The sequence below is a fragment of the Stylophora pistillata genome, chromosome 11 (genome assembly GCF_964205215.1).
Source record: "Stylophora pistillata chromosome 11, jaStyPist1.2, whole genome shotgun sequence".
Lineage (NCBI taxonomy): Eukaryota > Metazoa > Cnidaria > Anthozoa > Scleractinia > Pocilloporidae > Stylophora > Stylophora pistillata.
The window spans coordinates 30,062,802-30,089,384 of record NC_142529.1 but is presented as its reverse complement, the minus strand read 5'-3'; the positions used below and the strand labels follow the sequence as shown (position 1 = coordinate 30,089,384).

At 38.2% G+C, this 26,583-nt stretch overlaps 1 protein-coding gene and 1 long non-coding RNA gene across 4 annotated transcripts; one reads left to right on the top strand and one right to left on the bottom strand.

Moving 5' to 3' along the window:
- Nucleotides 1–7,512, top strand: LOC111321161 (uncharacterized). 3 transcript variants are annotated; one of them, XR_015993142.1, is made up of 7 exons: nt 1–259; nt 371–581; nt 2,475–2,557; nt 3,028–3,208; nt 3,489–3,543; nt 4,239–4,292; nt 6,230–7,512. It is a non-coding gene; the product is annotated as an uncharacterized LOC111321161 (long non-coding RNA). The 3 variants fall into 3 exon arrangements; XR_015993141.1 differs by having other exon boundaries at nt 2–177; XR_002693940.2 differs by having other exon boundaries at nt 11–166.
- LOC111321160 (adhesion G protein-coupled receptor L4-like) lies at nt 6,404–25,681 on the bottom strand. The gene is made up of 28 exons (XM_088738347.1): nt 24,921–25,681; nt 22,901–23,004; nt 22,512–22,689; nt 21,380–21,706; nt 20,343–20,627; nt 19,415–19,537; nt 19,125–19,244; nt 18,304–18,413; nt 17,779–17,985; nt 17,617–17,685; nt 17,382–17,496; nt 16,672–16,815; nt 16,318–16,390; nt 15,706–15,835; nt 15,452–15,498; nt 15,106–15,241; nt 14,880–14,977; nt 14,315–14,420; nt 13,809–13,971; nt 13,176–13,242; nt 12,349–12,415; nt 11,867–11,955; nt 11,099–11,225; nt 10,936–10,977; nt 10,581–10,745; nt 10,115–10,232; nt 9,236–9,354; nt 6,404–8,259 (listed from the first exon to the last, which is right to left on the bottom strand). Exons 1-28 carry the CDS (start codon nt 25,024–25,026, stop codon nt 8,113–8,115), a joined length of 3,582 nt encoding a protein of 1,193 aa, XP_088594473.1. The 5' UTR covers nt 25,027–25,681; the 3' UTR covers nt 6,404–8,112.
- Between the last annotated feature and the right edge of the window lie 902 nt (nt 25,682–26,583).

Genomic DNA, 26,583 nt, shown 5'->3' with positions numbered 1-26,583 from the left:
CACGTAACCGGATATATTACGCAGATGTTAATGTTAAAATAACGCCAGAACCAAGTTTTCCGCCATTTTCAGTTCTTGCGCTCGAGTAGGCGCACGTAAGGATCTCACTCAAAGACGACAGAGGAGAACTGAACTGGATCATCGAGGCTATGAAATGATATGAGAGGTATACTAAAGGTGAATTTCAACAGCCGCTATGAGCTGTTCTATGTAGATCGTTACCAATTAGAGCGATGAATATGTCGAATCGTCAGTGAAGGCAAGTACGAGGCGGTAACTGTTTGCGCGGGATTTTCAAGTATCTGGCAGCTTTCAGAAAGTTTTATTAAACCAAATTTTATCCTTTTTTATCTTATTGTATGAAATACAGGTTTCACGTTTGCCAAGAACGGAACGAGTCAACCTTCGGAAAGAGAATTACGCTACAAATGAGAGTTTCGTCTCATTGTTTCACAATGCAGCCGTCACAGAGTACCACAGACAACTATTTCTGCCAGAATTTTATGTCCTCGATTCTTCGAAAACATCAGAAAAATAGAGAATGACTATTTATTGATTTGGATTCACTATGGTCCGGAAAGGTAAGTGAAAATTTGTTTATTTTTCGTTCGGTTCATTTCATGTGTTAACTGTTATTTTGGAGGACTTCACTGAGGTTTGTGTGACGAATTTAGCACGATTAAAAATTGGGTTTTGAAACATTGAATAGGCGAGTCGAACTAGCTCACTGTCTCTATCTGGAATTTTCATCTGTGATTTGTACGATTTTTAGTCCGTGGAACTCGTTTTTGTTCGAGTTGAAAAATTTTGGCGGGCAAGCACTTATACATGTCGAGGCTGACAGAGTTGTGCCCTGCGTAGTTAGCTCTGCTTATTCCGAGTAAAAATGAAAAAAAGTCTGATTGTTTGTTTCAAAATAACTTAAGTGAATTCTTGACGTTGAGATCGATTATAGAAGCCTCTCCGAAGGTTTGGTCTGGCATTCTTCCCGATTCAAGTAACAGGAATGGCGCCCTATAACGTTGGCGCCATTTTCATTTCGGTACATGTGCATGGTCAGACATCATAATTTTGACAAGAAAAAAGAAGGGAGAGCCTTAGGATTGTATTTGATCTCGTGCGTTAGCCAAAGGTTGAATAGGAAAGCTGTTTCTGAAACTTTGAGACAATTTTGTGGAATTGTAATTTATCATCAATAGATTTACTCAATTCATGCTCAACAGTTTATGTAAAGTTTTCTTCTCAGTAAGAACTAGCTTGATGCTTTCAAAACCCATTGGCTTTTACATGACTTGATTTAAAAGAAATGAAAGTTGTAATATACAGATTTATTTTGAAACTCATGTGCTGGAATGTTTGAAAAGAAAAAGCTGCTCGGTCGCAGTTGTGCACTCCATTTTAAATTTACGATTTCATGAAATCAGAACTTGCTATATATTGATTGAACAGATGAAAGAAAGACAGTGAGTGAGAGATTGAAAGATCAAGAGCGAATCACTGAAAATGCATTGACTTGTATACGACTAATTTCAAATGAAAAAGTGGTGATATGAACTTTATCTGCATGTCTTCCCAACCATGAGTCATAAGAGCTACGTCGTATGAAGGCCATTTGTAAGAATTAATTTTTTTCTTAATTTTTAAAATGCAAACATTCTCACTTTAAGAAAGACATGCCAAAAGAAAATTTAGTTTTTTAGTTGAATAAAACTTTGATTTGAAGCATCCTGTGATTAAGAAGTTAGCTAAATTTTGACTTTAAAACCATAACTGTGCTTGTCAGGTCGATCTCGAATTCTTAAAGTTGAGTCGAAGGAGAGATTTGTTTAGTGCATGAGTATTGCTTCGTAAATCTTAGATTCAGAGAACTATTCGATCTAGCAAGTTTAGAAAAGATTCATATCATGATTCGTATGATTACAAGTTATGGGAAACGTTCAATAGAATTATTTGTTCGAGTTGAAAATTGGTAATCAAACAGTCGTTGATATCAAGGCGGGCAAAAGTGGTTTCTTTCGTATTTAGATATGTTTGCTCCGAAAAAAATTGTTGATGTTCAGATTGTATGTTCTAAAATTATCTACTTGAATGAATTCGTTTTGTACAAGCCGACAGAAGAAGTCTCTGAAGCATTCTATCTTGCTCACAGGAAGAACGAGAAATGGCGGGCTGACATGGGCGCCATTTTCATTTTCCCAAGCATGTTTAAACATTATAATTTTGACGAGAGACGAAAATGAAAAACTTAGGATTACATAGGGTCATTAAAGACCTGATTATTGAACTCAAAAGTTGTTTCTTTATTTTAGCAGTAAGCTGAATTATTTCGAATTGTCATTTATCCTTTGCAAACCCTTTGCGTCCACATCATCATGCTCTCAATGTTTACATTGTAAAATGGTCTGAGTTTTGAACCGTGCAGGGGCTGTTATTTTTTCACTCAAAATATTTCTTTGTTGATTGCTCTATTTTAGGCGCGTAGACTCACATTGCTAACGAAATGATGACTTGAAAGTGAGAGAATATTATCGGGATTTATACATGGCGAGAATTTAAAGTAAGAACGTAACTTTGCATGCCTTTTTTCTATCAATGCTCTGAAGTAGTCGTGTGTTACTAAACTAACTGAAAGGGGAGAAACTAATGAGTTTGAAATAATCTTTTTATCTGTAACGAGCACGATTTTTTGCGAAAAGCAATCACTCGAAACTGACGAAGTTGTTTTGGTTGAAAATTGGCGGGAAGCTCAATACTATCAACTCTGTGTTGATTCAGATCGAAGTCAACCTGATCTTTTAAGCGAAGAAACCCTTTGAGGGCTAAATTGATATCTAATATATGTTGACAAAGTAGTAGCAGGAAATTGGAAGCAGAGCATTCATTCTTGCAGAAAAAACGCGAATGCATGTCGTGAAACCATAAGCATGAGTGATATTTGGATCGTTTTCATAATCGCACGAGCTGTAGACAAATTGAAAATGGTCTACTTAGTTGTTATTAAGATATTCCTCTATTTTTCCTCTCTAGGAACTACTTTCATGTGCAATGTGTCAAGCAGACGAATGAAGAATCCCACCGATCAACAAGAACCGAATGAAACGTGTGTCGAAGGGGCAAACTGTCTGCACAGTTCTGACATGAAATAATAAAGCGTTGCTGGTTGGGAAGTTCCCTAGTGGTCAGTTTGGTGATAGCGGCCTGAAGGAAGGTAAAATTTAATGTCCGACGTATTGCAATGATTTTAAAACGTTTAATCCATCACTGTAAATCTTCACCTCCTCAAAGATAAAACAAAATTGGCGCCATAATTTGAATTTGCTCCCAATGTGCTCAGCACGTGGTCAGTCATTTGTGATTGGCTGATTGCTCTATCCCCACACTCAATTGCATCACCCAGACATGTGCAAGGGTGACTACGCTTAAAAGTGATTGGTCGGTTTTCTAATTAAAAATAGAGCACCAAATTTGAAACCTCATTTAATATCTAGCTGCCAGAGGAACAACACGCAAGGAAAAAGAAGAATTGAGAAGAATTTCTGTCAGGTGAGAATTGTGTCATTCTATTTCTAGTCGCTAACATTTAAAGTTTGCTTTAACTCATTCCAACGCAGTATAAAAATATCTGTCCTTGCATTACGTGAAAGCACATGTCCAGTTTCTTTAGAGACTACATAGACAAACTTTCTGTATGCGGTACAAGGACATGCATGATCACCAATCTATATGTGATAATTTATTCTCAGGGAATTTTCTACTACTTGGCCAAAGATTTCGAGCCTGAATTCAACGTAACTTATGGCGCGAAATTTTCGCGCCATAAGTTACGTTGAATTCAGGCTCGAAATTTTTGGCCTTTAAGTAGAAAATTCCTATTTTCGCGCCATAAGTTACTTAAAATGCATGGTTGAAATTTTGGCAAATAAGTTGATAATAGGAATTTTCTACTAATTGGTCAAAGATTTCGAGCCTGAATTCAACGTAACTTGTGGCGCGAAATTCCCGCCATAAGTTACGTTGAATTCAGGCTTGAAATTTTTGGCCTATAAGTAGAAAATAAATTTCGAAACGTGGCCAAAAGCGTAACCCTCAATAGAATCAATTACGCTGGTTTCTATTTTTAACCAAAATAAGTTGGGGGGGGGGGATCTGGGTCCTCAGGCCCCTTCCCTAGATCTGCAACTGTATAAGATATTGAGCACTATATTCAAATCCCCAATTTTTTCGTCTCACTTTATTAGACGAGGCAGAAGAATACGGCTACTCAGTGATAAATCAGGAATTTACGAAAAGCTGTACGTATTTCTTTCCATTTCCTTTTTCTTCTCTTTAAGCCATGAGAGGCTAAAACTACATATAGCGATCACGTTTCCCCGCGACGTGTCACAGCGACTCGTTGCTTGATGTGCCATTTGAGGGTTGCAACCGATCCAGCGATCATTCTTGGGATCAAGAGCATCCAGGCTTGGGAGCCGAATGATCTCTCCCCACTGACATCGGTGAAAACCCAACACAATTGGCCGTCCTCTAGAATAGCGGCACCACCCAGAGACAGGTCCCAGCGACAAATTGCTTCCTGCAACATGGAAAATGTTTTGGAAACCATTTTCTTTATCCCTATGATAGGAGTATGTCTGCCAAGCGATTCGCCTGTAACTCCAGACTTGCTCGATTTCGTGCGTACTATCACTGCATTAATGTTAACGGGTGTGATTTGTATCGGACACATGAAGCAATTTATCCCAGTATCCTGTCTCCGGGAATTGTTGTTGAAGGAGGGTATGAGAACGATAATAAAAACTTCAGTAGTTATCTAAGCGGTTAAAACCGACCAAGGGATCATTCTACACATGGCTTGGGGGCCGAATGATCTCTCCCCCAATGGTGTCGGTGAAACCCCATCTCAATTGGCTACCAGTCAGTTTGTAAAATGTATTGGATATATCAACAAAGTTGAAATGGTAAATTGGCCACCTTAATGATTACAAAAGCTGACGTTTCGAGTGTTAGCCCTTCGTCGGAGCGAATAGAGGAATTGTGGGTTGTGTGTGCTTTTAAAGGTAGAAAATGGAGCTACGTTATTGGTGGGAGCATGGCAACGAGAAAAACATGAATAAATTAGTGGAATGAAAAGCGTTTGTTGATCCCTGTGGGATTTAGACTGCCGGTTTGAAAGATGAGCTTTTGTTCAAGATTTTTACGACTTTCCATGAAAGTCTTGAACAAAAAGCAAATTTCGTAAAAATCTTGTATAAAAGCTCATCTTTCAAACCGGCAGTCTAAATCCCACAGGGATCAACGAACGCTTTTCATTCCATTAATTTATTCATGTTTTTCTCGTTGCCATGCTCTCACCAATAACGTAGCTCCATTTTCTGCCTTTAAAAGCACACACAACCCACAATACCTCTATTCGCTCCGACGAAGGGCTAACGCTCGAAACGTCAGCTTTTGTAATCATTACGGTGGCCAATTTACCATTTCAACTTTGTTGAGATATCCAAATTATTTCGTTACTCCCACCGACGCAGCCCCAAACAGTTTCTTTCGAAACTATCAGCCTTTATTCAGTTTGTAATTATCTTCCAATTCTTAACGTGAGGTTTCAGATTAGTGTGTGTGGGTGAGGTTTAAAAAATGGTTAGTTCGTTAGACGCTTCAAAAGGGTTTCGTGAGTTAAAAAACTAATTACTTAATGGATCGCAGCTTCCACACTCTCTTGTTTCCTTCTTTAAACATGGTAGTAAAGAAAGCCAACTTTACACTCAACAAAATGTTGGCCCAGCAGTGTTACTATAAAAACGTTTACATGGCAAGCCTCTTAGGACACCTTAAAGTTTAGTGTCTGTATCTCAAAGAGAAAGATGTATGGATCTCCATTCTCCTTCGAAAGAAAAATCCAAAGTCTAAAAAATTTCTATCATGCGTGCAGACCCTCCTTTATTTTGATAACTTGGGAAGGCTTCAAATCGTATTATCAGATTTTTTGAGAACCGTTGTAGAAAAAGTATAGGAGCTACGATCCATCAAAAACTTGGTGTTTCAAAATAACGACATCATTTTGAGCCAACCCTAAACTAGCTCAATTTTTTGAAACCAGGTGTTCACACTGCTATGTTACCTTGTATTAAAGGTCGGAGGATGTTGATTTTTTTTAAACCATCGCGAAGAAAACGCGTTTAAATATATCCCTTGATCTATGTCTAAAACGTGTTTCGTTTTTACTCTACAGGATGCCAGTGGATCACCAAATAATTGGGGCCCGTCTCCGAGAAATTGGAGACGAGGTGAACCAAAGTGGACAAAGAAACCGTTCGAGTACGAGTGAACAAATACTTTTCCTAATGCTCTTCCTCATACTCTTACGTACTCCATGTCCTATACAGCACAAACGTAAGGATTGAAGTGGATTACGAAAAAACATTTTATTTCAAGTTTAAAAGAGAACACTTGGCAACAGCCGGTGGAAGATTGTACAAGGATTCAAAGTGTCGGGATGAAAAACAAGAGGCAAGCTCCAAAAGGAAATTATATGCCTGGAATCTTTCAGAGAAACTTGTAGATATAAATCAATTTATAAAATACATTTAAGTAAGTCTGTCATATGGGAATTAAAATTTGTTTCAGGCAGTTTAAAAATGGCCTGTATTAATATTTAACAAATTGAATGTAATCGTTGAACAACATTTCATATTAAATTGGCGACTGAATGATTAATTTAATGCCATTATCACTCAATTTTTGGAATCGGAAAACCACCAAAAAGATGCTTTACAAGTTCTTTGAATTGAAAAATGAAATTAATCGTCCCTTTCTTGATAAATTAAATACAACCGCGAGGGGACTCTCGGTCTAATAAAGAATTATATGTTGTAAATTTTATGGGAAGTAGTATTTATATTGAGTATAGTTAAGATTATAGTTCACCACTAAATTTTCTCTGGTTCTTATTGGTTTAAATCGATCACGTGACGCGATAGTGTTCATCCGTGGAGAGACACTATCAGCCCATAGTGTCCGCCCGCGGAAAATACCCGAATGGATAGTGCCGTCCGCGGAAAAGACCTGGATTGATAGTACTCATCCGTGAAAAGTTTTGAATAGTTTGACGGCCGCGAAGTTAGGCAGATCGGAAAAACAGTGACTTTTCAATTCTGACAGGTATAACGTATTATTTAGCCAATGTACGGTTGCGAATTATTGACATTTGTGACTAGCTGTAGGCGCGGAAGAAAATTTAGTGGTGAACAATAAAAACAATAGAGTGTTTATGTCTCGGAACTATCGGTCTGATAGTTGCCCCTTGGAAATTTGAAGTTCTTGAAACTAGCATATTTGTTTTAAGAGCATCAAATTTCCGCGGGGCAACTATCAGCCGATAGTTCCTCGACAGAAACACTCTATTGTTTAAATAGAATCGTTCAGATGAAAGGATTAGCCTTTTTTAAGGAAATGCTTTGCATGAATGATTAATTATCTTAACTAAACACAGCATTAAAGCAGTGAGTTCTCTTACGAATAGCATTTAAAAGTAATTGCGCAAATACAGACAGGTGTTCTATGTCGCTCATTTTTATTTATTTAGCTCAATCAATTAGGCGTCCAAAAATTACGGTTTCATAATGAACTCCGCGATGATCCATTAAAACTGGACCAAACTATTCTTTAAATTCAAAGACACGAATCGATTGATGATTCTTTAGGATCAATAGTAGTATCTGAGCAATGGCGCACCCACCCCTCCCATAATCCAATTTTAATCCTAACTTTTAATCAGGGAGAGATGGGTGTGCAGTCACTCCTATCCTCATAATGATCCAATCGGTTGTTTACCGCTTGACGGCCAAAATCTTGACCCTAGAACTCAAAGGCTTTCCTGATATATCAGCAGAGGACAATTCATCAAGCTTCAGAGACTTCTTTTTGGAATTCACGACCTTTCTCTTCTAGAGGGAGCACCTGATGCCATTCAAGAAAGCACATCTTCCAGCTAGGCATTCAATCCTTGTGGGAGAACTTTCCTCTCCGGTCTTTCTTTACCAAACAACATTCAGCGAGAATCTCACAAAGAAAATTAATCGCAATCAACCGGTCGCCCAGGTTTTCACTCACTATTCAGACCGTGTTGTCATTTTTCGCTATATCGTTTTCTTTGTAGTCAGTCTGTATCACATCCGGGAGGTTCGACTGTGATGCACTCTTACAGGAACAAGTCAAACCGGTTTCAACAGATGCGTGTTCTTTTCTGCTTTCCTCTGAGGTCTACGGGGAAAAGGATTTTGACAAGTAACGTTCATTTGATAAATTATTTCAAATCCTGCTGATTCAGCATCCAACTTACAAACGACTTGAGTCTTTCAAAAATTTTAACCGTTTAAAGGACGATACAGCCATAAAATCTTTCACCATCATGGAATTAGAAGAAATTCCTTGATTCTAACTATTTGTTCCTTAACCCTTCCATCTTAACATCAATATACATATTCTCCATACTGTTCTTCACACATTTCCTGAGGTGCTGACATGGAGAATCTGTTTAACAATCAAGAGCTCCTTTAGTTAGTGATCATTTCCTTTATTCTTGTGAGCTCAAGGGGTGATATTATAAGAAGAAATTAGTTGCTAGTCACTGTTAGGAGTCCAAGGACTAAAAACAAAACAAAACAAAACAAAAAAAGCGCTTCTCAGTCAAAGAGTGCGTTTCTTAAAAGAAAAGAATAAACCGAGTAGAAAAGAGGCGTCGCCCTTTGATTTGATTTTAAACATGGCTTCTCGTTTTGCTAAGTTACTTCCTTAGTTCGAAAAACTTGAGTTCCTCTTCGCTCTGTGATTGGTGTAGGAAACGCGCCGTCTTTTCAACCAATCAGTCCAAAGATAGAGACTTAGAGATTCCATGTTTCTCGCTAACGAGGTTGATTGCCAGTGTGAAAGTCAGGTTGTAATAGGCTTGGAAAAAAATGTTCGTTTGTTCCCAAAGAGAATTGTAACAACTTGTGTTTCGATTTAAAATTTCCGATCTTGAATAAGACACTCTTCAAACATAGTTTAGTTCTCATACAACAAAAATCTTTTGGGGAAAAATTACGGCATTGCTAATATCTTACTAAGCAGGGTTTTTAAGCGGACAGCTATCCAAAGTGACGTTAACTTTCAAGATCCTTTTCGAATAAAACCAAAACAATCCCAAATCATTTCCGACATTCAATAAATGATTGCTTTAATTAAATAATTACAATACCTGATTTAATGTTGGTGCACAGCTTTTCAACTCATTTTGGCTGTCAGTTTGATTCGCGCCATTTTTTCCCGTGAACTGAGCTCCTGTCTGTTCAACATTCTTTTGTAAATATTCATCCTCTATGTTTGAAAAAGAGGGAGATTTACATATTTTAACACGCTGACTTTGTTTAGTTACCAAATTGTATTTATTTATAAATGATAAACTTTACTTTTCAACTGGAGTTTTATAGACGATAAATCCTCTAATAAGCCCCCCTTCTAATAAGCCCCCCTCTAATAAGTTCCCCTCTAATAAGCCACCACCCTCTAATAAGCCAGCCCCCTCTAATAAGCCCTCCTCTAATAAGCCACCCCCCTCTAATAAGCCAGCCCCCTCTAATAAGCCCCCCCTCTAATAAGCCACCCCCCTCTAATAAGCCAGCCCCCCCTCTAATAAGCCACCCCCCTTTAATAAGCCAGCCCCCTCTAATAAGCCCCCCCTCTAATAAGCCACCCCCCTCTAATAAGCCAGCCCCCCCTCTAAGAAGCCACCCCCCTCTAATAAGCTAGCCCCCTCTAATAAGCCCCCCCTCTAATAAGCCAACCCCCTCTAATAAGCCCCCCTCTAATAAGCCCCCCTCTAATAAGCCCCCCCCTCTAATAAGCCCCCCCCTCTAATAAGCCCTCCCTCTTTAGAGGAAGAAATTTATTAAGAAAGTCCACAGATCCTTCGCAAATTGGTAGAGAATGCGCGGAGGTTAATATCACATAAAGAAATTTGAATTGATTTCAAAATGAAATTTTTCATCTGTTTCGTTGAGCTTCAGCGAAGACACATTCATCACAAGTTAACAAATCATATTATTCTCGGACAAAAGAAATCTAAACAATATCTTACCAACTTTTTCATACATCTGGGTCATTTCTGCAGGTGGTTTATAATCAAATCTTTCTAGAAATGCAACATCCTCCGCGCCTGTCGTGGTGTTAGCTCTCCGCTGGACAGAACCTTGTGTCTGACGAAAAATCAAAAGTTCAGAACAGTATCTACTTTTTCAGTTTCTCAACACAAGAAGAGTTGACATGTCTACTTCAGTAGTAGACTACAAAAACGTCAAACTCTAGAAACCAACTTGGGCATAAAAATGTAATTTTTTCCCTCTTTCAAGTTACAGATCAAGAGCGAATAAGACCAGGAGACTGAGAGGCAAGATATCTTGGGTTTAAAAGGAGCTGTAGTAAAATTTCTTTTCAAATATGGCTTCTAACGGGAATTTATCCTCTTTGTCCTACATCCACTTGCTTCTACTTATCGATGTCCTGAGAAAACAAATTATTTAAGTATTTTCCAAAGACTCGCATACCTCAATGTTTGATTGGAAAGTACCCCTTCTGTAAACTTTCCCTTGCCTCTCCTCCCATGTTCGAGATCGGCTTAAAGAATCAGACTTGCTCCACCATGGACGAGCAGTGCCATAGGCCTGCGCTCGTGTTTGACAGCGGATTATACGTAGATATTCTGCGCGTACCTGAATACAAAAGTAGGAACATAGAGATCAGATTTGGAGAATGTGAACTAAACTCTATCACTGTTATGCATGTTCGTTCTCATTGATGAAAAGCTATCGCTGAAACTTTAGCTTAAGACGGTAGCCAGTTTACATTGTAAATGAAGTTGATTAAACAAAATTTCTGGAAACTGAAGGAAGCTTGCCTCACCTTTTCATCGCCGATGCAGTGAAAGACGAATATAAAAAGTCCCTATGAGATAACAGATAATTATCAAGAAGTCAGTTTGGAAAAATAAAAAATAAAATAAGGTCAGGTGGCTAAATGATTGTTAAATGTAAAAGAATATTGTCATAAAATCTCCTGAACATACCTGTAAGGTGTTGAAAATATTAAACATATACGCCATGAATATAGTGTCTCGGTTGACTACAAAAACTCCAAGTATCCAAGTCAGGCCAAGGAGACAAGAAAGTAAAGCAGATCCTTTGGACCAGTATCTGTTACACAAAACAATTTGTTAATGTTGTTTTAACTTTTTAAGTTAAAAACACGCCTGGCGTCACGATCAAGTACTAATCTGGGTTCCAACCGGGTTTATTGTGTTATGTTCTCGGGTAAGACACAAACTGAACTCTTAGAGTGAACTTCTCCACACAAGCGTACGAATGAACACTGAAGACCGGTATTAATCATGTGACCCTGACAAAAATACTTAGGGAGAGAGGGTAGGGTTACGTGTTCCGATAGATTGGTTCCCATCAAAGATAACACAGACGAGCGCCGAATATACCCTTGATTTAAAATACTCATTTTCTCCCAAATATTTTCTAATGACTTAACAAAAGGAATAACTCATTATTGAAAAGAAGAGGTTATCACAACAGCAAACCAAAGCATAGGCAAACCACACGAATCCAAAGTATACACAAACTACCGCATTGAAAAACGCGTATCCTAGAAACTCGCAAATTATATTATAAAGAGAAGATTAAAGTTTTGTTTCCCAGTATCTAATTGGCTTCAAAAGTGGCGCGCATTTTCTGGTCTGGTCACAATGCATTATTTTGAAGTAGCCATAATGTAGCCCTGGAATACATTTGTCGCTCAATCGGAAAGTTACGTACCACTATGGACTTACCTTATTTTTTCGATAGTCGTGTCTGTCTTCTTCGTTCGTCCTCGAGCTGACATGATCATAAACGTCTTCCCCAAACAAATGAAATTAAACTGTGGAAGAAAATTTTAAAAAGAAATAAACATCAGTCAACCTTCTTAAAAACTCCAATATATGCCTTTCACGTTAAAATAATCGATTAAATGTCCGTATAGTTGGTTAGGTAAGTTTCTACAACACACAAATCTTTAAGTTCGTGCTGTGGAATGTTGAATAAGAAAATAAACGTTTACCATTAGTCGTCGGATTTAGTTGAGTCGTCTATGAATTTTTGAACGCCAGCTAGTACTGATTTCTAAACCACTGTATCATTCAGCGGTTTCCTAACCGCTTAACTACAGAATTCAGTTTGTGTACTAGTTGTCAAGCTGAACAATATGCAGCGCTGGGTTCAGAACCTTTCCGTATATGAAATGTTATAAAAGAAAATAGAGAGTTCAACTTACTAAGCAGATTAAAAGAACTGGTCCTACAAACGCCCAGGTAAAGCGCCTTTCAAATGACAACCAACAGCTGACAAACAGAAGCATAAGAAAACATCAATTATATTATATTCTACCTAATAGAGACGCAGAGAAACCACGTATCAGAAATTTGTGCACAGAAAGGTCAGGATTCACATTTCTCGGCAACGTAATTTAACACATAGAGGCCAGTTCTGTTCAAAAATTTATTTATTTATTTTGCACCAAGTAAAATTATTTTGCAGTTATGAAAGTAAATTTTGGCCCGGTTTATTTAATTTTTATTGTTCAATTTCCATTTTTCATATTTCCCTGAAAAAATGCTAAAAAAAATTACACATCGAAAAATTGCAGGGCAATATGAAAGATAGAAATTGTACAATGAAAATAAAATAAACAGGGCCGAAATTTATTTCAATAACTGCAAAATCGATTTTACTTGTTGCAAATTAATATAAATAGATAAATTTTGAACTGAACGGGCCTCCATAATAACACGTAAGTTAAAATGAAATGAGCGCATTTTCATGGATCCTATGACTCCATGATTATTGATTATCGAAGCGGCTTTTTTAAGGTATGTATGTCTACACGCCAAATTTGTGAAAACTGGGAAAAGATGTTGATTGAGCAATGTTACAAGGCTTTTTCTGTTCATCCGGTCTATCAGCTCTATGAGCTGTCCTGCTCCAATTACGGAAAGGACAGTGTGGGTCTTACAAACAGAAAACGGTCAATGTACCACACGTAAGTTCTACTCCATCATTTTATCGGAAATAAAGATATCTTCGCATTTTCAGGTTACTTACAATTCCTCTGTGCCATAGCCTTCGTGAAAAAGCACAGCCGACCCACTCACGACGATTACTGGGATGCCTGCGTGAATACAAAGATATGTTGTACAGTTTAGACAACATATTTAAAGGTAAAGGTAAAGTAGAGCTTTAATTAAATCCATATGGCAGCCATCTAATGCTGAATTGCATGAATTTACAAATTCAATTAATACAAAGCTTATAATATGAAAACTTGCAAAAACCTACAAAATCAAGCTTAGAATACTAATTATAAAATTCGTAAAAATTTATACTACGAAAACGGCTAACGGTGTTTACAACGGACATATAAAGTTATTTCACGTTTCTTTTTAAGCGAATAGACTGTTTGACGTGACCTAACCTGTGTTATTGGCAAATGAACGAGTCGAAAAAGGCGGGATTGAGTAAAACTGACGCCAAAATTGAGCAAGCGATAAACTGCAGGTGATACCGAGGGGGGGAGGGAAAGGAGCGTAAGAGACACTATTATTCCATCCAAGATAGATTGGAAGTGTCCTTGGTCTCATAAAGCAGAGGGAAATTGGTATGACGTACATCGGCCACTCAGCTCGAATGAAGACTTTTAAGGAATTAAACGCGAGCAGTGATTAAAAAGACACTGACCCCAACTGCACATAAAGAACACAGTCCTGTCTCTCGCTGGCCGAGTTTTTGTTCTGAAAATCTTCACAAGCAGGAGATAAAGGACGATTCCTTCCACAGCCATCCAACAAAATGATACCAAAAATAGGTAGTGGAGGGCGATGGCGACGATCTTACAAATTAGCTAAAGAAAAATATGAGTATTGAGTTAGAATTTACGATTTCTCATTATTTGAATCTACAATGTAATCTAAATCAGTTACATCGAAAATTGAATTTGCCATAGTTTATTCGATGCAGTCATCATTGAGAAAATCAAAAATTTTCACAAAAGTCATCCTTAGAGACCGGCCATCTTATCGCTTGGAGGGGAGGGGAGGGGAGGGGAAGCCGGATCTCCCCTCCGCTCCCCTGAGAATCATGTGATCCCCTTGAAATCCTCCGAGCCCTTGGCGATAAATGATGGCTGTTTCCTTCGTTTTGTTCATCATACAGCACTTTATTTGAGTATCTTCACAAAGCGTTACCTTATTCGCCGTCTTGGTTATGCCAAACAGGAACAAAGTCTCCGCCAAACCCAGCGAGAGTGCTAAGTTGGCGTGAACAAAATAACGATGACGCGTATTTTTAAATCTGAAAAAATAAGCAAAAGGTAGTTTTGTTATTTTAAAGATAACTGATCACCGGAACAGAGAAGCAGATCTTCTAAGCATGGGGAAGTTTGACCTATGAGTAGCATTTGGTAATGACACAACGGTTTGGCTTCCGAGGTTAGAGCGCTTTTCGATAATGTGCCGTAAAACCAAAGCCAAAGTAATTACAGCGGCAAACCAGAGGAAAGGAAAATACCCTGAAGAGCCAATGAGAATTCAAAGTAAAAACAAGAAAACTGCCATAAGCGCGGGAAAACGCGGGCGACCAACTCGTCATTGATGTAAGCTTTGTATCTGATTGGTTGAGAGGTGAACGCGAGGTTTTGGACCAATCACAGAGCATAGTAAAGCGAAACAATGCAATCCTAGATCACTTTCGACAATTAATTGAAAATTGCTCCATACCAAAGAAACACAGCGTAAAGTTTGTATCACCCACCTTAGGAAAGCGAAGGTAAGAAAGGTTAAGGTCAAAGCTGCGATGGAAATGCTGATACCAACCAGTGAAATAAGACTCAGGGCAAATTTATGTTTCTCCTGTTGATGAAAGAGACAATAACTTTCACCACAAGGATAAGAAATGATTCAAAATATAAATAAGTGGATCAACAAATAAATGTATGGTAAGATGTAAGGAGAATTGACTTAACACTATATGAACTAACCATTACGTCGTCTTCTGGTATGTCTGCAATGCGCATGAGCACGGCAAAGCTTGTCAGATGGTAACACTGACAAGTGGTATGGCTTGAGTTCCTTTCCTTTAAATGGCAGCCTGTTTTCGACCAGAAACCTCTGGGGCTGAAAAAAAAAAAAAAAAAAAAAACTCCGTATAAAATTGTCTTCAGATCGAACCTATCAATATTTATAAGCAAAGGCTGCAGTGTTCTTAAATAACGTGTCGGCCGATCAGAGGAAAAGAAACGTAGCATTTAATCTGAGACATTTGCCTCCAAAATTCATTTTTAAAGGTTCATTTTGGTTTAAAAAAATTTATGGTTCTTGACTCACCCAGACACATTCCAGAAAACACAGTTAGCTTGGGGTTTGCTGTTATCCTGTACCGAAACGAAAAAACACGATATTTCTTGAGTCAGCGGTGAGACTCAGCAGGTGTAAAATGTATTTTGCGTTGCAAGAATATCTTAGCTTGCTGAGCTCTACATTTCCATCAAATCGTACTTCAGTAAGGTAAGTATGGTTTCAAGGGAATAAAAGCAAACACACTTTGCCAAACTAAAATTTTGTCGCCAGTCGATACAAACCTGTTCGCTTTTCATGGTTATGACGACAGGGTCTTCAAAGCTGTTTATTTTCATCGGGTGCAGTGAAACTGACGTAATTTCAGACTCGATTTTACCCAGGTCACTCTCATCTTCAGTATAGTTAGAAGATCTGAAATAAATTAACGGATAATTAACAATTATTCCACGAGCGCGCGTTGGATATGAGATGATAGATAGCCAACGAGGCGCGTAGCGCCGAGTTGGCTATAATCATCTCATATCCAACAAGTGCGAGTGGAATAATTGTTTTATTAAAAACGTTAAATTAAATTATTAAATTTTATTAAATTTTTAGCTCTCTTTTAATTTTAAGCTGATACGTACGCTTACCATATTTGTAGATTATGGTATATTGGCTGATATACCATAATAGCTAAGCCAATAAAAAGTCTTTAATTGCATTATCCAATGATCTAGTTTTTAATAATGTAAGATATAACTGATGACAATATATTGAATTCGAAGTAACAAAACTATAGCACTGACCATACTTCTTTATGAGTACTTTATAAGTTTGGGTAGACTCTAGCCCCGGTTACTTTATAAAGTAATTTACGTTTCGGTACAGAAAGGCCACATAGGAGAACTTACTTCTCATTTATACTGGGTTGCATCAAAGCTTCAAGGTTGCGGTAAGATACGAATGTAATATACTGGGTTTTGCCTGATAAAGAGAGAACAAAGAACAAAGAATTGGAACACTGAACTAGTGTTGGAAGAATATTATCAGTGTTATGGATTGAATGCATTGATCTTCTATCAAGCAGAGCAACAATTAAAAACTACTTTAAGGAAGTCTACGCAACTTTCAAGGCCTTAAATATAATGACCGACATGATGACCAAACTATGAAAATGATTGGAGAGGCTGACTAACGAGGACAAATGCAAACACGTGGTCGCACGTCTTTTGTCTCGAATTTTGATAAGTTTCGGTGTCACTTACTCCGGTCTCCTTCATTCTGTTGTTGCATTAAGACGGAGCCTGGTAATAAGACACTGCTAGACGTAAAATTGCGCATGATCTTGCTTGTCGGTGGCATCCGCTGGGAAGACGGTTTGTCGTCGTTGATGGATTTAGCACTCAACACTGGAGGAGAAACGGTTGGAAAAAAAATAAGCACTTTGACGACTAATTGATATTTGCATGAAGCTCATCCGCGTTAGAATTAAGTCAAGAAGCTACCCTTTCCGCTAACCGTAAAGGAAGGAAAGAATAGGCACGATAATATAAAGAGTATTCTTGAATTCCAGAATGGAAACACCGCAAGCACTATAGCTACCCGAAGAATTTTCAATGCTAATCGAGCACAACCCGACGAAGCTCAGCGATAAATATCGATAATTATAACGATCCGAAGAGATTCCACCTCCTATCACACATGAACCAAAGGTTACTTTCTATTGCTGAGTTGATAGCCCGAAGAACCTCCAATCAAACATGTTGAAAATCGCGAGAGCTCTAATGTTAATATTGCCATGGGAACATACAATGAAAACCTTTCACTGTTTTCCAAAAGTTTTTCCAAAAGTCTCAAGAACTGTAAATCGCTTGCGTAGATTTTAAATATTAGGAAACAAGCCTCGTTTCTTTTGCCTCCAATTATACAGCGCCCCATACGAAGTCTGTTTGAAAGTAACTAGTGTGACACTCACCGACGTTTGGAGCCTCAGAGACGATTGCATCACTCGCAACAGCAGTTTTGGCAAAATGCAGAGCAATAGCATCAACTCCTTTTAGAAGCTTACTTGCCTCAGTGGCCCTCGAGTCCTAAAGAGAGGAAGATGTAGATATATGAAAAGAAACCATTTGGTCACCCGATGAACTTTCAATTTAAACTAACATCTGTCGATAAAAATGCCTTCTAATTTCTCTTTGTTTTACTCTTACCTCTGGCATAAATTTCCAGGATTCGAGAGCTTTGTCGTCTACAATATTGCTGGAAGATTTCACGATAGCCTGAATAAGAATAAGCAAAGAATGTGACACTCTGATCTGAATCCAATGACAGCATTGTTGTCACACGAAGGTAGTTAACCTAGGGTGACAAACCTGTGTGACTTGTTTGATCTTTTCGTCTCTTATGGCAGGTGGTAAGTGCTGTATTGTTCCCAGGCCCTTCTGAGAAATCTTCTCTATAAGGTCAACGACCAGTTTAAGATCACCAGTCTGAAGTGGAGCTTGCGTATGTGTGGTAATGTCCGTAGCATTAACAAGCTGCATAGAGATTTCGGTGACATCGACGTCGGGATCATCCAGCTGTATTGAATAGATAAAAAGATACTTTTTTAAGTGGTTGGAGTCACTGTGGCTTTGGGTGAGACATTCGACTCTGGTGGGACACATGGTAAGCCATCGTACGCTAAACTGACCAATCACAGCGCGCTGTAACTGATAGAAATCATGAAAACGTGACATAAAAAAAGTTATCCACGGCGGGCTTGCCTCCCACTCAAACGGATCAACAATGTTTCTCATCGATTTTTCATACTATGAAAAAATGGAGAAAATCGGGATTTCCGTTTTTTGGTCATTGTTATTTGCTTATATAAAAAAATTAAGAAAATAACACGTTACCTGTCGTGCGATATCCATCATTTTATCCGAGACACATTCACTGAGATCAGGGAGACCCCATCGAGAGGTGTTATCACCAAAAACTTCCAGACACTGTCTCTTAGCAAGACCTGGTGATAAAATGTACGATAATATACGAGATGTGAGGTATGCCTTTCAAGATAGGAGATCAAGCATATGAAATAAGACGCGAGATATTTGAGGTATGGAATACGAGATTAATGGGAAGCGACCTTGGATGCAGGATATAACAAATGAGATATAAGATATGGGACGTAGGATTTGAGAGTTAAAATTTTATATATGTGAAATGAGGCATACGATATGAGAGGGAAGAGGTCAGATGTGAGACACGTATGGAATATGAGAAATAGGAGAAAAGATATGAGATCCATGATAAGTGAAACGAGATATGAGATATGAAATACGAGATACGAAATTCGAGATATGAAATGCGAGATGCGAGATACGAGATACGAAATTCGCGATACGAGACAAGAGACAATGAGATGAGAGATGTGAGATGAGATGAAGTGATATAGATAGATAGATAGATAGATAGATAGATAGGTAGATAGATAGATAGATAGATAGATAGATAGATGGATAGAAACTTTATTAAAGTCAAAGAACCTTCTCGTTTGGGAGATATCCCATACTATTGTGGGGACACAAATAAAATGGATAAAAATTATTTACAAAGAATATTACCTAGTTAAGAATAAAATTAAGTCATATATGTATGAAAAAATATGAAATGAATTAAGAAGTACATAGAGCACAGACCCTAAGACGGATCTGAGGTGTTAGAAGACCTCTACCTCTTGATCCAAAGGGACACCATGAGAAAGCTGTTTCTCCTTGTGACGTTATCGGCCAATTGATGTTTAAGAAACTTTCGTTGTTGCAAAATGCTCTTTTTCTTTTATCTTGTGACAGTTCTAAAACAATAATTGCAAAAAGGTTAGTACAAAAAGGGAAAAAAAGTTCCCTTTTTTTAGCCACCATTGCCAACATATTAAAGCCTGTTGTAATGATAGACCAACCGAGATTAGATAAAAGTAACATGTGACTGTCTTAACTAAGATGTTGTCTTGAAACTCCCACGAACCTTTGCATATTTTCCCGTCACCAGTCCACCCGAGAGGACAACGACAAAAGAAGCTTCCTTTGGTGTTGATACATTGGGCGCGGTCGTAACATTGATCAGGTATTTCTTTGCATTCGTTTCTATCTGTTGGAATTAACAAGATGAAAACTGAAATTTGTAAGGTTAAACTTTTTCCGTAACCCCTTTTGTTTGAATTTGAGGGCATTTTCTAAAGCAGTTAAGTGGCACCAGCCCAGGGTGAATATTATGTTACTGGAAATGGAGCCCAGGGATAGCTTACTCCTCCAAGACAGGATCCAAGTTTAACCCAAGAGACCCCTCCCTTGAAAATTCATCAATGTTCTAGCACCCATTCGTACTATTGGTGGAAAAATGATCTGTGTGAGGAGAGAGACTTGATTAACAGAACAGAATAGAACTTTATCTTACGTGGCACTCCACTTAGCTAAAAGCTACTTTACAGGAAGCCCACAAATAAACATAACATTGCAAAACAAAAGAAAGATAAAATTTAGCCAACACTCTAAAAATTTTAAAAATCTAAAAATATCTAAGCAGTCTAATTATTTATGTATCAGTACATGTGTTATTACAAATTAAAATTACAATTTTAAAAAGCTACGCAACTGCAATAATAACAGTTTTAAAATGCTACATAACGAATACTTCTTAAAAATTCCCTTGTGCCGGCTATGGCGCGAAAGGATTAAGAAAGGGACCTAGTAATTCAGGCAGAGAAGCAGTACGGAGTTCCCGGATAATAACAACAACGACGCGTAAAACACACCGGTTGAGCATATCGCATTTAAATGGACTTCTCGATCCAAAAGCTGGGGATTGTTAACAACTTAACTTGGAGACAAATCCAAACGAATTTGAAAAAAAATTGTGATTACCTAGCTTTTAAGTCAGGCGAATGCAAACTCACCTCTCGTGATAAAACTGACTGCAGCTGAAGCAAGTGGAACGCTGTTGTTATTTTCCAGAGCCTGCACTATGACGTCATATCTTGTCAGCTGATTCAGGCTTGAGAGTACCATGGATTTTTTTGGCGTAACCAAATCAATGGCTTTATTTCCTGTTTTGGCTGTAACTTGGTAAGTCACGAGACTATTTCCAGTCTCAACTGCATTCCATGATAGAATGACAAAATCCCAGTCATAACTATCGATTTGAACTTTTAAGAAAGTTGTCCTGTTACCTGATGCACGAGCTGTCAAAGGAATAAAAAAAGAAGAGAGAAGGAGAGCAAGAATAAAACATTATGAAATTGAATTACTCCGTTAAAAATTAAGTTACAACTGTAAATTACAAGAAAATAAAAATCCTCTTTGATTTTTCTGAAAACCTAATCAGTACGTAGCCGGGATTTTCCAAAGGGGTGATCACACTGTGTCAAACAGAGGGTACTCACCAGATTATCATGTCGACCTCCACGCTACACGTGTTCTACTTAATATGACAAAAAAAGGGCTTACAAATAAGAAGGGGGATCACGGGCACCCATGGACCCCCCTTAGCTACGCCCTTGCCTAATCCAACGCGTTATCATCCCTGAATCCTCTTGAGATTCCAGAAAACGGAAGAAATCATAAAAAATAGCTCAAACTCTACTACTCTTAGTGTCGTAGCTTATTGTTTCTTGGTAAAGAAGAAATCGGGAACAATAAAGCTCTTTTCGATTATGTGTCGTTGCACCAAACCATAATGATCACAACGGTTAATAGGATAAAAGAAACATGCCATATGCAGCCAACCAGAACTAAAAGTTAAAACACGTAAACTGCTTCAAACGCTGGAGAACACGTACGACCAAGTCGCGATTGGTTTCAGCTTTGAATCAGATTGGTTGACAAAGGTGCACGGGTTTTTTGAACCAATCACGAAGGTAAGTGATGCAAAACCAAAACAACTCGGCTTACTTTTGGCACTCCATTAAATAATTGCTCTTGTATTATAACTCACTTGGTTTCGTTGGTTTCTCCTCCTGACTTGGAAGTAAAGCCTTCTTTGTGGGGTAGGAATGTAATTTCCCTTCTTCAAAGTTATGACCTGGCTTCCTCACTACAACACTGACATACATGCGATGAGTTACCGGAAGTTTCCCTTTAACTGCGCAAGACGTTTGATTTCCTTCACAGAGCAAGCGGACATGAATACGTCTATTGTTTGTCCACTGCATAAACAATCGATATATGAGTTGGGAGTCCTGCAGTGTCACAGGTGTCCAAGAAACAAGTCGGAGGTGAGGTCCTTGTATTCGCGCGGGAAGGAAACGAACAGACAATCGAGCTAAGAGAAAAATAAGTTAAAAAGATTAAACTTTTTACCTTGACTTGGTATCAGAAATTCGAGAATCGGACTTAGGCCTGGGGACTTGGGTCACAGGGTATAGGATTCAGGTCTCCAGCCTCGGGCTAGGTTAGGATCTAGGGGAGGTAGGACTCTACGCTTTGGGCTTGGAATTATGGAAAAGGAATTCGGGAGTTAAAAAGGATAAGGGATTCAGGACTCGAGACACTGAAGCGGGATTCGAGGTCCTGATTCGGAGTGCGGGATTAGGGTTAAGGTATTGGCTAAGAGTTAAGGTTTGGGGTAGGACGCTGCGTGTAAGGCTTTGGATCAAGGATTCAGGTTCGGGATTCGAGATAGAGGGGCTCCGTTTAATTCACATGCAGGAAGGTTGGTTACCATTAATATCTTTTTAGGTTAGATAAGACGTTATAATGTCTTATTTGGCGGTGAATCGATCAAAAGAGCGCTTAAATATTGTGGTATTGCTATGCGTCGTTTATTAGCACCACGGCCCCTTAAAATAAACAATTAAAAAAAACGAAAAAAAGCAAAGAAAACAAATACAGTTTTATTTCTAAAACCTTGAAAACCCCGACTTTAGAGATGCGACTTAATAAGACGCGACTTGAAAGGTGCGCCCCGCGACACGGACCAGCCCTCATCGTTTTCATATGAAAACAGGGCAACCCTGCGAGATTTGAACTGTTTCTATACGTAAAGAGTTTCTTTTGTCTTGACGATTTTAAACAGCTGCTCAACATTTGACTAAAAATGACCTCTACTACTTTGTCTATCAACCTACCATCGCTCATTGTTCTTGCGAATGTTTCACAATGATAAGTTTGTCCTGTAGCATCCTTCGTCACTATTCTAAAGGCGTAATAAGTTTTGACATCAAGGTTTTCGATAAGCCTGAAAGACAGTGCCCCAGCGTGGACAACTTTGAATTTTCCTTCAGAATGCAAAGGTCTGTAGTGAATCTAAATATATGAATCACAGTGTTCATAAATTAGACCTGGTTGTAATGTAATGTAATGATTTATTTAATGCCGAAAACGTGGGAAGTGCTTGTGCAATCTTCCGAGCCAGAGGCTCATGTTAAAAACGTTCGACAAAGACGTGTCGAGAAAACGTAGAAAAGTGTTATCATTAATTTCATTATAAGGCCATAATTTTGACATACTCCCTTACAGAAAAATTTCCCATTTCATGACTTTTCCCAGAATCTTTCCAGGTCAGAAACACCGCCGTTGAGGAAAATGCAACTGCAGAGCAGTCATGAAGGTTTTCATGGCCTAAAAAAAGGAAAAAATTAAAGTATTTTAGTTTCATCGCATCAAATCGATTTCCTAAATACAAGTTTCTAATAAAAAAAAGCATTCCTTTCACTATATGAGCGCTATATAATTTGACCTTCGTTGAATTTTAGTAGTTCAGTCGCGTCAGAATAGTTCTGGGAGGATATCGTGCATTCATCCTTCCCTCTCCCCTCCCCTTCGGGATTTTGTCCTTCAGTAATTCGATATTGCGTGCAGCGGCGTGTACCTCTAAAGCCGACGAAGCAATACCCATAAAGTGCTTTAGACTTAATTTACATTCCCGCATAAAGGCTGGACAAACAAGAACATACCTTGCCTTCCACAGTTTGATAAAACCAACCTTCCTTATAATGGCTCAGACGAAATTTTTTCCACTTTCTTCCTCTTTTCCGTTAGCCCCCTGGTTTATATAAGTAAGCTTATTTTCTTATACACTCATGAGCCATTTTACGGGTGAAAAGCGCTGCAAAGCCGATGAACTTGAAAAGAGATTTAGTTTCTATTTCTTTTTAACTGAAATCTCTTGATATAAAGAAATCACTTTCAAATCATTATTCGGGATTTTACGATGAGCGCTACAGACAAACATTGCGGGAAAAGCAACCCAGCTCGAAGTATTACCTTCTTTAAGTTTTCAGCTACAATTTTTGCGATTGAATTTTTCCATGAAGCCTATCAGCTTATCAGTTTCAAAACGGATGTTCTACCGCACAAAAAGATTTTATCAACCCGATGAAGATTGGAAATTGCAAGGTTACTTAATGTCGATACCCTTGACTAGACTTCAGATTTATTGAAGTTGTTAAGTTGATATCATTAAAAAAAATTTATTTGCATTTCAGCGTCAGTCTCGAATTGTCGCGTCACAGAGTAAATAAAATCTTAACGAAATCAAAGGTTGGTTCGTTTTGAAATGTTTGATTACTTAATCCAATTATTTTTAATTCATGTTTTGTCTGACCTGATTGTGATGAAATTTTTAAAAAGCCAGTCAGTGGCCTTGTTATCAAGGCATCACAATCTAAAGGGATCTCTGTCTGTAGCCAATCGAACCCCACTATACAAACAGTTGAATAAACTTTGCTTTTAATTGAGGACATCTTAAATGAAGTCTTTCTGTTAAAAAAAGTAGATTTTGCGGAATTTGTTGGTTGATTTTAATACATAAAGTTACAGATATCCCAATGATGCAATGAAAACTAACAACTAAATTGTCAAATGTTCAAAGCGTAACGAATCATCCACGCATTCATTTACCACGATTAGGTTGAAGTCACGGAAAAAACTTATGACTGACTTCTACATGGTTTTAATTCCACAGCATTCATAACAAAGGTATATCTTAAAACAAAGTCGAAAAGTTAGGAAAGATATAACTTTAGGTTATTAACTTTTCTCGTGATGTAAAATAGTCCTAACATCGGCAGACAGAAAAACCCCGTTCTTTCGCTTTAAATCTTTGTTTAATTCTTTCCTTTAAAATTTTTGCCATGCCTATAGCAGAAAGAAAGTTGTAAACAAATAGAGATAACTTAGAGAAACCGTCAATAAAAATCCTTTTTCCCATTCAATATCACTCTTAAACGAGATCTAGTAAACAATCTTATATTTTATTTGGTACATGCTGCCGAAATACTGGCTGAGATTAATGTCTTTGTAATGTCGGTAATTTATAGTAGCAGCAATCTTCTTTGAATTTCAATTTTCCGCCCAACCATTATTGAGTTTGACTGAACATTCCAGATGATACTTAAACCAACGATTTTTCCTAAACAAGAAGGTCGTGATATTCCTAAACTTCTTCAATTGGATTGTTACGACCATACCACAAACAGACTTGGTACACAAATCCATGATAAGACAATAAAATGTATTTTAAATTCTTTACTTACTGTTTTGAGAGGTAATTCTGTTGGCCTTGATAGTTCTTCCGTAAAAAGTCGTCAGAGCAGACATCATAAATACACAAAAACAAAGTTTTAGGTGCCTTGGCTCCATTTGCGTGTACTTCAGTCCAAACCTTGTCCAATAGTCTGCTACTGGTGCTGTTGCAATTAAATTACTGTCACCATTCGTCAGTCGTATGCATATGTCTCGGGCCAAAGGGCGAATTTGTCTCGAAAGAATGAGCAGATTACAGCGATTCCGTAAATTATTTATACTCCTAAATCTGTAGATTGATCTTTGATAAACTCCTCCTTTGTCTTGGTAGCACAAACAAACACGAAAGTTTTCATTCACCGAAACCCGCACAAAAGGTGAGTGTAGATAAGCGAATTTAAACCGAACACAGTAGAAATGATCCAGACAAGTTCTTGAGTCACTCAACAGTGCTAAGCGAAGTGATCTGTATCGGCGAGACGCAATATCATCCTGTCAGTACGTGATAAAATAATTGTTCGTGGCTAGCGGATCATACTCGACCTCATTTGTCAAAAAAACCGGTGAGGTACAAGTAGCTACCTCTAAACATGAACTGGATTCCGTAGTGGTTTCCGGTGCGGTGAACGCCCACAACAGTCTGACAAAATCCTCTTACGATTTTTTTAGGCGGGTTTACAGCATGGTTCCGCAGACATTGTTGATAGCTATGTATTTTAACCCTAAAACACGCATGGCAATCAAGCGTGTTTTTCCAAAGGACTTATGAAATTACACCTGATTCCCGCTGTTCTATCGCAGTTCAGTCAGAATGATGCGGGAACTTTTAACTTTATTTTCCTGTTAGTTCTGATATGTTTATTCATTAGCGTGATAATCAGTTCAGCAGCAAAGTTAAAAATAAACTGCTCTCAGAGGTTACAAACAAAAATCTAGAGTAGTCTCACGAATTTATTTCTCGATCTATCTATTACCATGGTTTTGTTTAAAAAATAGTTTAAAAATATTGATGGTAACGAGATTAGCATCTTGGTAAACCTCTGTCTTTTTTAAGTCTCCTATGAGCAAACTTTTCCAAAAAAAACCATGACCTTATTTTACAATAAACCTTCCGTGATAAACGTTAACCTTCAAACATTAATCATGAGATAAAATGTGGCCCTGACGGAAATGGCGCCAAGATCGTGTCAGGATATTCGCATGGGATCGTACCTTCTGTATTCTCGCACGGACTCCCCTGGGATCACCGCCGGGGCCCCGGAGTTATGTATCAGTATTTCCGGCGGGATTCCCGCAGAAACTTTCTAAGACAAATTGTCAACTCCTTTGAACTATAAAATATTGCTCTGACGCCAATCGCTACGAGGGAGCTGGGACTCTCGTCGGGATTCCCGCAATATTTGCCAATACTCTAGTTGGGACTGCCGCCGATTCGAATGTTAAACGTCTTTCTTCAACTGATGATACTTGGATTAACGGTAATTAATCGCCACAGGATTCTCGCCCGGGATCCAACTGGCGTTACCGCTAGGATTCTGCAACGCAAATGCCGCCGGAATCTACATCGGGTTTCTTCCCGGGATTCCTTGCGAGATCCAGATCGCGAACGACATCTGTAACCATATCTGAAAACTACGGATTGATAGAATACAAAGTAAACGCAATTGTCCGATA